The 12324-nt window shown below is 51.3% G+C and overlaps 1 protein-coding gene across 19 annotated transcripts in view; it reads left to right on the forward strand.

Annotated features, from left to right (window-relative positions):
* Positions 1-12324, forward strand: part of MSI2 (musashi RNA binding protein 2) — a 184636-nt gene that overhangs the window by 138397 nt on the left and 33915 nt on the right. For 16 of the 19 annotated variants that reach the window (XM_052689148.1, XM_052689143.1, XM_052689139.1 and 13 more), the window contains 2 exons: positions 1526-1608; positions 6460-6574. In XM_052689148.1, coding sequence (XP_052545108.1) covers positions 1526-1608; positions 6460-6574 — 198 coding nt within the window. The remainder of the gene's footprint in view (positions 1-1525; positions 1609-6459; positions 6575-12324) is intronic. The other 3 variants (XM_052689153.1, XM_052689146.1, XM_052689150.1) reach the window with 1 other exon arrangement.

Consider the following 12324-nt stretch of genomic DNA (forward strand, 5'->3'; position numbering starts at 1 on the left):
AGCTGGGCAGGTTTCTGCTTTTCTGGTTTAATCAGAGGAGTAATTTCTGGGTAGAGCTGTGTTTAAGCCGTATGGAGTGCGATGAGAAGGGGAAACTTGTTTCCTGGTCACAACGTGTCCTGCCTGCAGCAGGCTGTCGTGCTGCGCTGCGTATTAATGCTAATCTCCTCTAAATTCCTCTTCCTGGCTCCAGCCTGGCAGCAAGACCTGACAGGAGCTCAATGAGAAATCCTCAGCTGCAGCACTCACTAATGAGTTACTAATGAGGAGGTGGTGGTGGTGACAGTCCCAGCACTGTGCAGGGCACCCTGGGGTGCTGCACCCAGGCAGTTAACCACAAACATTTGGTTGTGAGTGCAGATCTGTTTGAGGTGGATTTAAATGGAACAGTTTGGAAGGCAAAGAGAGGAGCTGGGTCAAGCACCACGCTTGAAGCTGTAGGTGCTGACGTGCAAAGCATTGCTCTGAGCGCTGCATTTGGGTGCGGTGTGCTGTGGGATGATGTGCTGCACCTCGGAGAAGTGCTGGAACCATTTCTAGTGTTGGTTTTTTTCCATCCACCCAAGAAGATCCAGAGAGCAAGGGGTGCATTGGCCACTACCTGTGCTGTCCGTTCCCATCACAGCCTGTGCTGTATGTTCCCCAAAAGGCACCGCCTGGTCCTGGTGCTGTGGGTTCAGGGTGAGGTGCCGTGTGTCCCTGCAGGGCTGTGCAGCCAGCAGAGCACACAGTGCTGGGCTGCAGGTGGGCAGCAGGCATCCAACAGCCCTGACGCAGCCCCCATCCCCACAGCTCTGACTCAGCGGTGTGGAGGAGAGGAGCGATGAGATCAGAGCCCTCTGACTGACACTTCTGAGAGGCCTCAGGATGTCCTGATGAGGCATTAGAGGAAGTCATTCAGGAAGAGGGGACAAACGAGCACCTCCGGAGCTTGGCGGCCCCGCTGCCTTGCTGAAGTTGTCAGTGCTGGCTTGGTGCGAGGGGAGGGCAGCAACCAGCTGCTGTCTGCCTGGGTTCTCGGTTCGTTGGGTTTTTGTTTTTTTTGTCCTGCAATGAGTCAGCCCTAATGGAGAAGTCCCTTGGAATTAAACAGGAGATAAAATCAATACGCTTCCATAGACATATAATTGGGTTTTGTAGAGATTGCTCTTAAAAACCTATAAGGTGTAAAAGAAAATATAGCCTGATTGTAGTTTCTGAGCCATCATGAACCAGGGTGTAACTATCCATTAAGTTCTTTGGATGGATCAAAAAATCCATAAGGAGGTTTTAATTCTCCATTAAATCCTATGGAAGAGCTGTAACAGAACCCTATTAATTTCCTCCGAGGTGATGCTTCCTACCTCCATTAGGCTGTAATGAGTTCCGCGGCAGTGCTGTGCAGGGCAGGTGTGTTTACATGAGCATATTCCTGGGAAAGCATTCCAAAGTCCAAATGGCAAATAATGCCTTGTTAGAAGAAAAGCTGTTTGACCTCGCTAACGTTTTCCTTTCCCCCTCCCCTTTTTGTTCCTCTGTTGAACAGGATTTGGTTTTGTTACTTTTGAAAATGAAGATGTGGTGGAAAAAGTCTGCGAAATCCACTTCCACGAAATCAATAATAAAATGGTAAGTGTGTGTTCTGCCCAGAGCTGGGATGTGGGGCCTGGGCTGCTGCCAGCCCTGTGTCCACAGAGCCAAGGCTGTGCTGCAGCATGCCAGCGCTGCCCGGCCCATGGGGAAGTTTTCCCTGGGTGACATCAAGCCCCAGGTTGCCGATGTGACAGAGGGAGAAGGGTGTTTGTCTTCCAATCGATGCGAAAACTTTGATATTTTCAGCTGAAATACTCTTTTTCCCTTTGTCAAAACATCCTTCGCTTCTCAAATGTGTATTCAGATATGCATTGTATATTGGTCTGATATGTGTTCACAGACTTTAAATTCAATAATGGAGCTTTTAGTGTGGATAAGATCAAAGCAATCTCCTTGGCATATGCTGGAGGCCTGATTCAATATTTGACTTGCTAATTTTTCCCAGGGCACTGAAATAATATTCTTCATATTGTTCCTGATTGCAATGTGCATCTGAAATAAAAGCGGCCGTCCCTCCAGCAGGCACAGCGCTGGGGTCCAGAGTAGGAACAGGGCAGGAATGGGGCAGCTTGCCCTGCCTGGCCACACTGCTCTCTACTTTGCTTCTGGAGTTTCCTTCTGCTGCTGGTGATGCCTCGTGTGAGATGAATGTGGGTTGTGGGTGAGGTTCCGTTCCCTATGTAGTCACTAAACGCTGATCTGTCTGCCTTAAAACTAAATAAGAGTTAACACCCAACACTCCTGCCTCGAGGAGCAGCAGACTTGCTACAAATTAGGAATGCTTTAAATTTGGGTAAGGTTTGTCAGTGAGGGAGGAAGAATAGGAATTTCCTTAATGCGAGGTGAGTGCCCATCACAAAGCACTCCCTTTGCTTACTTCACACCACATACTTTTCTCCAGAGCTCAGCTCTCAGCTCACTCTCTGTGTAAGTCACAGTGGGGAGGTGCAGGAGCTGGCCGGGCACTGACAGCAGCACAGCATAGGGCAGAACTGTTGCACAGGGCAGGCACAGTGCCGGCCCCCAGCAGGAGGAGCAGCCTCCAGCAGAGCTGTGTGCTGGGGGCACAGGGAGGTCTGTGGTTGTTGCCCTTCCTTTGCCCCAACCATCAGGTTGGGTTTTGCTCTGCTATCGGGATCTGCCCCTCTGGAAAGGCTCCTCCTGCAGAAGGGCTGCGCAGGGCTGTGGGCAGGCGGGCTGAGCGGGGCACAGGGCGAAAGCGTTCCGCATCGCAAGGAGCAGCAGAAAGCAGGTGGGTGTTCAGCTGGTGTGAATAATTGCGGTGCGTTCCTGCCGGTGCGTGATCCGGGCGCCTCGAGCGCGCTCTTCTTGTCACTCCCGCAGCACTAATTTTAAAAGCAGCCCACGGGGGAGGAGATGAGACATGATCCTGTCTTGGGACTGACTCATCGTGCTGCTGATGTGCCTGCAGATTAATTACCAAACCCATGCAGGAGCAGCAGAGCCTGCGCACACGTATGTGACAGCGTGCTGCGTCGGGGCTGACAGCAGCCAGCCTTCCTGTGCCCCTGGCCCTGTGCCTTGGTTTGGTTTCTCCCTGGCGTTGTGCTGTAGGGGTGCTGGCGGCCCGCTGTGCTCTATAGCACTGCTTTGGCAGCTGCCCCACACCGGCTCTTGTCGGCAGCCGCTCCCTGGCCCGGCTGCAGCCTGCCTTCCCATGCAGGTTATTTTTATCCCTCCCGTTCTGCCTCTGTTGCCATCCATAAAGCTTAGAATGTCAAGTGTAATATTAAACGAGCGGTGTGCAAGTGAAAGGAAAATGCCAGAGAGATATTTAATAAATGGAAGGCTGGAATTGATGGGGGAGACCATGGGTTTTCTCCAAACTCTGAGGACAGGGGAATAGATAAAACCAAAATGAAATGTCCCCAGAATATTGTCATTATTGCCAAAAGAAGCCCAGTTTTGTAGGGGGTGCAAAAGTAGCTGGAAAAGGGATGTGATGGGATCGTTTGCTTTGAGATCTGTACTGTAGCAGAGTCGTTCACATTGCAGGGTAATGTGGGTACCTGGGCCTGGACCTCTCTGCAGCTGTTGAGAGTGGGCTTCCATGGTGCAGGGCTGACACTCTGCCCCTTGCCCCAGGGTGGGACCCACTGGTGGTTGTGTTGTTCTGGATGGACCAGAGCTGCTTGGGCTCTGCCAGGACCAACAGCCTTCAAGCTGTGGTTGCAGCATGAGTTACAGTGCATGCTTTGGGTTTCCATCCCAGAGCTGTGCCCAGCTGAGGACATGCTTGACAGCAGTCACGGGGCAGCACCGCTCGTGGCTGCAGCTCTCACTGGTGCTCACATTGAGGGGCAGCAGGGCGGCCCAACCCCGGCTAACCGCGAGGCCAGCTAGACAAAGTCACCTTGTCTTTGGGTGGTAAAGCAGATTTTTGTGCGCTGTGAATCTGGGAGTGCTCTGCTTTCCCTGGAAAGCTGTTGGCCGTGTTTTTGTGAGCTGTCGTGGTGCTGCGAGCTGACAGCCCGCCTTGTTGCGCTGGGTGTGAGAGGCTTTTCACTCCCCATCTCAGCCATCCTGGGCTCTGGTGGCTCTGACTGCTCATCTGACCCAGGAGCACCCCGGCGCGACGTTAATTCTGCCAACTAGACTAAACAAAAACAGTGACTTTTAGTTTCCCTGCTTTTTTTTTTTTTTTTTTTTTTTTTTAAATTTCTTTCAGCCTTAAACCATTCTTTGTTAGGCTGCTGAAACTGGAGCACATCCCTCGTTCAGGGGAGGCAGAAAAAATCTGGAAATTATTAAGATGTGCAGAAATGCTGAACTAAAAGCTTGTGTGTGATTCGGGTTTGCATGCAGCGTGCCCGCATCGGGCCGGCTCCTGGGCAGCACAGAGCTGGGCAATGGCTGTGCCATCAGCGGATGCAGAGCGTGGCCCATAGGGCAGCCTGCCTGGGCTCTGGGGTTCCTGTGCTGCCCTGGGGCTGCGCCACCCCCAACCCGAGCAGCCCAGCCCTGCACATCCTGTCACCCACCCCACACAGGAGTCATCTCAGCTGGGCAGTAACAAGTGTTTCTGCCCTTGCTATGGGATGTGTTTGTTTACGAGGCTCAGAAATTATTTCTTTTTCCTGCGGGTGACTCTTTCTTCTCCTTTAAAACCACGTTAAAACTTCTTTGCAGCTCAGTACCGTTCCCTTTATATCCTCATGTGCTGTGAAAATCATAAATTAAGCCAGTCTTTCAGGGAGCAGCAGTAGGCTGTTTTGTGGTTGCAAAAGCTAATTACTGGGTTATTGTTTCTAACGGTGCTAATCCAAACTTCATTTTCCTGTTAATTGTCCGTCCAGCCAGGCTACATTGTTTTCATCATTCTGAATATTGCAGTGAGAGCAGCTGTGAGGTGTAACCAATGCCTCCATGACACTGTGAGTAGTGGCGAACCCAAAGGATGTGCTGAGAAATGGGATGGAGCACCTCTGGCGGCCACCCAGTTGCAGTTAGAGAGGTTAGATTGGCACAGGGCTGTTGAAGGACTCAGCAGCGCGCGAGGAGCGGTCGGCAGGACGTGGCCGAGGTGTCGGCGCAGCTGGTGCCGGTGCTTCGGCTGCATTTGGGCCCCGTTGCTCTCAAGGCGGTGTTGTGGCACATCGCTGCTGCAGGGCCCACTGAATTCCCTGACAGAGCTTTCCGCTCCCTCTTCCTTCTCTCTTAATACCAAGGCCCCCAATGTGCACCGTGGTGCTTTCCGTCGCACGGCGTGCCGCTGCGGGGCTTTGCTGCGCTACCCCATCTCTTACAGCCCTTCCCACAGCTCTTTTAAGGACCTCAGTACTTGTTGAGAGAAAGGTGGAAAAGGAGAACTTGAGAGGAATTTCACTCCAGCCTTCCCTGGGTTCGGGCAGTTTGCTTGCAAGAAGTGCTCGTTCTGACGGTGTTGGCAGATTTGAGTGCTGTAACACTGAGGTGTGTTGCAGGCAAGCAATGTAAATACGATCTGCACAAGATTTGCAGCAGAAAGGGGAGGAGTAGGTGGTTTTGTTTAAAACACTGCCATTACAGTCAGTTAACCTTCATGTTACCTAAATGAAAATTGTATAAACCTGAAATTTTCGCTGATCAGGTTGCCTGGAAACAGGCGGTCGGTTTTCATAAGACAATGAACACACAGCCACTGATAGGGCTATTAGGAACGGAGATGTTCAGCCACGTTATCCAACAGCCCCAGGCCTGTCTGCTGCTGTCACTGCTCACCCACCGCTGCCAGAGGGGTTGGGGATACGGGATGGTCACAGCCCATCCCACGGGCAGTGGAGTGGCACTCATAGGTGTCCAGCACCCTGCAAACCATTCCCTGGAGCTGGCTGGCCCTTGGACTGCTGTAGGGGCTCAGGAGGAGCAAGCAGAGGTGATTGCTGTGGCGTGGAGGGACTCAGAGGCAGCGGAAGTAACTGAAAGTGAAAGAATGCAGATCGTTTATTAATAGGGTTTACAGAAATTTTCTGCTGGGCAGAAATATTGATTCCTTATTCCTGTTTTAAAAGGAGCTTTTTGTAATGATCACCGAGAGTCGTTCTGTGCTATTGATTGTAATAGAGCTGTGCTGAGGACTTTCCTCCATCCATTCCACGCCTGCAAAGTGTCACTGAGAGAAAACGCAGCGCGGGTTTTGCTTCCAGGACCGCAGCAACTTCTTCAGTCAGCTTTTCTGTCGTCCTTACGGCGCTGGGTGCGCTGAAAGAGGCACACGTGTGCTCTCCTAAATCCATTCATACTGTTCAGAAAGTTCATCGTGAGGGGGAGGCGGCGGGGGCAGGAAAACGCTAAAAATAAATCTCCCCCCTTAAGTAGATCAGTTCTGCATTTGACATTTACATGGAATTCATTTGCATCTCATTTGTACGTGTTTCTGCTCAATAGGTAGAATGTAAGAAAGCACAACCTAAAGAAGTGATGTTTCCACCAGGGACGAGAGGAAGGGCGCGCGGATTGCCGTACACCATGGACGCTTTTATGCTGGGGATGGGAATGTTGGGTAAGTGTGCCACCGAGCGTCTGCCAGGGCTCAGCCCCTTGCTCAGCACCTGTGTGGGGTGAACCCCAAACCTCAGCAGGGCTGGGGGGAAAGAATCCCGTCGGAGGGAAATGATGAACTGCCACCTCCCTGGAATATAAGAATTTGCATTTAAATGGGTGTTTTAAAGAGCCTGTTTTAGTCTTTCTCGCAAAAATAGAATGATGAAAGATGCAGTGTGTTCATTCTGACTAAAAGTGATTTCTCCCCTTTTTTAGAAGAGTTCAGTCGCACATTGTTCCTCTTCTTTTAAAGGTATCTTTGGCAGTTCGGTGTAGATAATTGAAAATCTTGCTGGCTCTTAAATGGCACGCAAGGTGGAGAAAGCAGGGGGATGCATAACAGCATAGGTCACAACAATAATTACGAGTTTCAAGGAGATGGAATGGTATTTTGGTCCAGAGTATTGTGTCCAGAAAATACTAATTAAATAGGATAAATGATATTTAATGGCAAAATTCTATTTGTGCGCAAGGTCTATTTAGTTATAATTGGTTCTCATTTGTTTCTGCCTGGGTGGTTCTTCTTTCTGTATAGTCTGACAACCCCTTGGTATTCTGTCCTCAGATTTGCTAAGCCAAAACACTGCTAGTCCATTGCCAGTGTCCTTTTGTAAAACCCACGTATTGCCAACCTTCTGCTCCCTTTGTGTTGCTGCACCTTCCCTTGTCACACACAGTAAGGCACAAGGGGGGCAGCTGGGGGTGTCTCAGCCCACAGTCCTTCTCCATGGCCCTTCATGGGTGCTCTATGGCTTCTGCCTGGGGTGGCAGAGCAGCTGGAGAAGGGCAGGATAGTGCTCACCCCTCCCCTCCAGCACCGTTCTGCTGAAGGCACCCAGTGGCTGGAGCAGGGCCTGCACACTGAGCTGCCATCAGGGCAGAGGATTTGATTCCTGTGAAAACTGGGCTGTTCTGCAGAGATGTCTGACTTCAGGCACTGCTTGATTGGATGGGGAAGAATTTCCCTGCCATGTTGGCATTATCTGAATTAATGGCACTTCTCTGTGTGGCCAGAATGATTAGTTGCTGGGATGTGTAGTTCAGTTATTTCAAGCCAACATCTGTTTTTCTGCTACACCACCACCCTGCCCCGAAGTGTCTGGAGATTGCATTTTATGGTTAAAATATTTATCTTATTCAAGTCAGTCCCTCTGTGTGGCACTGCTGGTGGTCCAGGAGGCGCTGGTGGGTGCTCCTTGCTGCGCTGGCACAGCCTGGGGGTGGGAACCAGGGCAGCAGCCCCTCTGCCAGAAGTGGAGGCAATGCTGGGAGCAGTTCTGCAGCTGGGCTGTGTGCCAGGGACCTCAATGGGAAGCTGAGCCCTCGGGAGTGCGCTGGGAGTGATGGCTGCCTCCTGGGGAAGAAGATGGCTTTGGGCTTGAAGAAGCAACAGGGGAGTTCTCAGCATGTGGATCATCTGCGGATAACTTTCAGCTGGGTTGTGTACTGTGGTCACCTGCTGCATGGGGTTGGCTGGCCAGTGCTCCTCGCAGGGCAGCCCTCAGTGTGCTTATTAGATTTTAAGCCAGAGTGGCTTGCTCAGAATTGCTGATTGATTTATGTTGAAGGCCAGATGCTTCGTTATCTACTCGCACTGTTTTTCATTTTCTGCTTGCTACAGTGCACCATGTTAACTAAAGATGTGCAGACTAACAGAGCTGCAGCCTGCTATGTAGGGGGCTGTTCTGAGCCCCAGGGCTCATTTTGAGGCTGGGAGGGGGACAGCAAGCCCTGATGGAGACCCCCACCCCAGTGTGGGGAGGGCATGATTAACCCATCACACTGTGGAGCATCCGGCACAGTGGGCTGCCAGGACAGTCTGAAGCAGCAGAGCGCTTTGCTGAGATCCCAGCGAGGCCGGTGGCAGACTGACTCCCCTCCTTGCTTCAGTTGTTTGACTGGACTGAGATGGAGTGGATGGAAGCTGCTCTTAGAATGCTGTTGTACCTGCTTCCAGGAGCCCTTGTCCAAGGTCACCTTCTCCAGATGCCGTTTGCAGACAGAACAGGAAATCAGAGGAGCGAACGCACAAGACAACCCAAAGGAAAGAGTGGAGAGTGACTCCCTCCAAAGCTATTAAGGAAGTTGGTCTTTTTCATTAATCATAGCCTCCCTGAGGAGCCTGCAGCAGCCGGGGTCTAAAGGTGCACAGGCAGCCGCTTCTGTGATGATTTGGTTGATTGGAACAAAATTAAAGTGTTCTTCTGAAAGGATTTTTTGACTGTGAGAGTGCAGGCAGGCTGAGCCTTCTGCCAGGGCTGCTCCTGGGCTGTCTCAGTCGCTGTCTGGTGATGAGAAGCACACGTCCTCGGGGGAGGCCAGGAACATTAATTAGCCACTCTGCATAAAGAGTGGGCTGGAGCGTGTTCAGTTTGTGATCTCCTCTCCCTGCCTGCCCACCCGGCCACAGCATGGCAGCTCCTATGTCACAGTGAGCAGAGCTGTGCCCCTTGGTGGGCAGCGCTGCGCTCAGCTGGACGAGAGCAAGTGGGGACTGAAAGCTCACGCTGCATCCAGGAGACCCTGCCTGCCTGCTGGTCATGGTGCAGACTCATCACCCAGGGCCGTGTAGGTGCTGCTGTGTTACCTTCTGCTCCTGGGGGGAAAAAAAAAGCCAAGAAAAGTAAAGAGGGACAAAGAGAAGAGCAGGTGGGCTCCATTCCTCTTCCCTCCTGCTGGCAGCAGCTGTGTCTAGGATGGAGTGCTGCCACGTGCTCAAGTTGGAACACCAGGCACTGAGGGTGGCTGCTGCACTGCACTGTCTGAGCTGGGGCCCACAGCATCAGCTTCATTTGGCGATGGGTACCTTGGGCTTGCTGGTGTTTAATTTTGAAGTAACCTCTCCAGAGATAGAGCACAGTCTGTAAGGTTTATGCTCCGAGACTGCTGAAATAATGTCTGATAGGAACACCAAATTTCAGGAAGTCTCTGCCAGGCTGCTTATATCATTGCGCCAGGCAGACCAGGACTCTGCATTACTGCACACGTTCAGGTGAGGTAGGCTGAACTCATGCATAAAAGAAGCTCGTGCCCTTCAAAGAAAGTCATTCCTTTTTTCCCTCAGAGTCTGTCTGATAGAGCAGCAGCTGCCTGTGAGGCAGGCTGAGGAAGGAAGCTCTGTATTGGACACAAGCTTTCTGCAGGACCTCTGGAGCTGCTGGCTTCTGCTGGCCTTGCACTGGGACAGATCTGCTTTTTTTGCACCACGGGAGCACCTCTCTCTTGTGGAGATGATGATTTTCTTGAATTAAGTGTAAAAGCAGAAGTCCCCAGGTTCAAAGCAGTCACTCCATGCATCCATACTTTAGCTGTGAGGTTTGTCCCTCCTGGATCACAGCATCTAAACGTGGGGACCATGCAGAGCCAAGGTCCTGGCTTGGTGTCCCACCACCCTGGTGACCTCATGCCGTGAGCTCAGGCTCCAGGCCCGCGGGTTCCTGTGGGCACAACAGAGGGCTGGGTGCTCTGCTCCATTTCCCTTTCTGTGACATGCCTGTAGTGACTGGCCTTTACCCTGGGCTTTAATACCAGTGGTGTTGTGGAACTCTCTCATAAACTGTAAGTGAAAAGGTCAGTGTTGATCTGTTTGCAGCTGTTCCTGCATTGGAAGCAGAGCCTTTGCTTTCCTTCCCCCTGACAGGACACCGACCTCACGCTGTGGCAGCGCAGTGCTGGGTGTTCCTTCCAACAGAAGCATCGCTGTGACTGCTGCTGCTCAGCACAGTGACTGCAGCCATTGCTGTCACCTTGCATAGGCTGCTGGTGTGCTCAACCCACTGCCTCTGGATGATACTGTGGGGTCAAGGAGTTTGGCGTTGTCAGCGTGCTTTGGGGTCTTGGTTGGAGCAGGCTCCGGGGTCTTGCTTGAGAAAAGGCAACCTGGGCAAAACTGGGATTCTTGGTTTACGGTGGGGGATAATCAGAGGGTTGGGTCATTCTCTAGGAGTACTGAAGCAAATAAACTGTTCACTGCCCAGCATAGGATGACTGTGGCATCTAATGGAAATGGTGGATAGGTCAGCATGGCCGTAATTTGGCTTGATGAAGCAGCCACATGGGCCTGGTGTTAATGCGCTATTGATATTCAGCCAGCCCATTTCCCCTGCGTGGATCGGGCTTCGACTCGTTAGAGCAGAGCGGGGCACTGCAGCAGTAAATGAAGAGGAAAATTGAAGTAATGTTGTATTGTAAATTTATGATTCCATCTGCCTGACCGAGAGAGCGCTGAGAGCAGGGGATACAGCTGAGACCCCCCCGGGCAGCCCCTGCACCTCAGAGGGAGAGCAGTGCTGCCGCAGGGTGGTGCTGGAGCTCGCGGTGCTCGTAGGGGTGTTGCTCACTTGGCAAATAATCCATTTGTCAGTGCGGTGGTAGTGAAGGGCTTGGTTCTTTTTTTGAAAAAGGGAAAAAGTTTTGTGAAGCGTAACTCTGAAAGATCTGATTTAGCGACAGGAGTGATTAATTTTAAAGGGAATCCAGCTGCTGAGCTGTGAAACAAATATATGGGCTGAGCAGAACGGACGAACCCCGGGAAGCCGGAGCGCTGTCCTGCAGCTGCCGCCTGCTTTCCCCTGGCTCTGCCTAATGGCTGCATCAGAATTCATCCAAGCACTTTTATCTCCCGGTTTTAGATGGTGATTAATAGCACGTTATATGTATGTTAAAATTGAATCGGAGGGACTTGCCCTGGCAGAAGAATTGCTGTGGGATGTGGTATGAACAAGGGTAAGTGGCTGTGGGGACGCCAGGCCTCCTGCAGTGCCCTTCGTGCAGGACGCCTTTGGCTTTGGGTGGAGCAGCACCAAACGTCTGCAGATGGTCCTTGGTCCGGAGGGGCCTTTCCTGAAGGCTGGAGGAGTCTTGGTGCACCGATTGATGCTGTGGACACAGGGGATGCTGTGTAGCACTTGGTGCATTAGAATTACAGGAGAGAGTCGCTGTTGGTAAGCGCTGAGCAGGGGATGCTGAGGATGAGCAGCAGGGCGCTGGTGTGCCATGGCCCTGCCTTCCACCTGCTGCGTTCAGGTGGGCAGCGTTGCTCCTTCGTGTGCTTCCTCCAACATTTTTATTAGCAAAATGGCCTCGAATGGTGTTTTTCTCATAATACGACTTCAAAAGCTGCCCGAGGTTGGGTGTGTGTGTCTGAGCGATCCCTTTAGGAAGCGGTTCTCATCTCTGGGTTTTACTTTCCTGAAAAATTAAAAGCCTTTGACTCTGGCTCGTTGCCGTGGCTCCTCCAACTCTTTGATGTGTTAACTGTTGTCCTTCACACTCCTGGGATAAAGAATTACTACTACCTTAATCTCCAACTGTCAATAGCTCTGAAGCAAAGTACATTCATTGTAAGCTCTCCAAATGTCAGGGCAAACCTGTGTTATGTGTTTAGCCTTAGCATTTGGCATTTACTCTTCCAGCTAACAAGTATGCACAGTGCTTGGGCTTCAGGCACCAAAGTGCATGTTAATTACAGGAGTGACAGCGCTCGTGCGAGGCAGGTGATCAGCAGCCCTCCATCTCTGGATGGTTCTATTCCAGATGATAATGAAACCTTTCCTGCGTTTTGCATGAGCAGAATAAATCTCATTTCTGCATATTCCCTGTAAAATCAAGTTTTGCCCATCCTCAGTGTTATTTGACATTGTGTTTATAATCTGAAAGCCTCTGTTAATCTTAAAACATTTTCTCTCACTGTTTTACTTGTTTGTTTAT

Source organism: Tympanuchus pallidicinctus, unplaced genomic scaffold (genome assembly GCF_026119805.1).
Source record: "Tympanuchus pallidicinctus isolate F22 unplaced genomic scaffold, pur_lepc_1.0 scaffold24, whole genome shotgun sequence".
Classification (NCBI taxonomy): domain Eukaryota; kingdom Metazoa; phylum Chordata; class Aves; order Galliformes; family Phasianidae; genus Tympanuchus; species Tympanuchus pallidicinctus.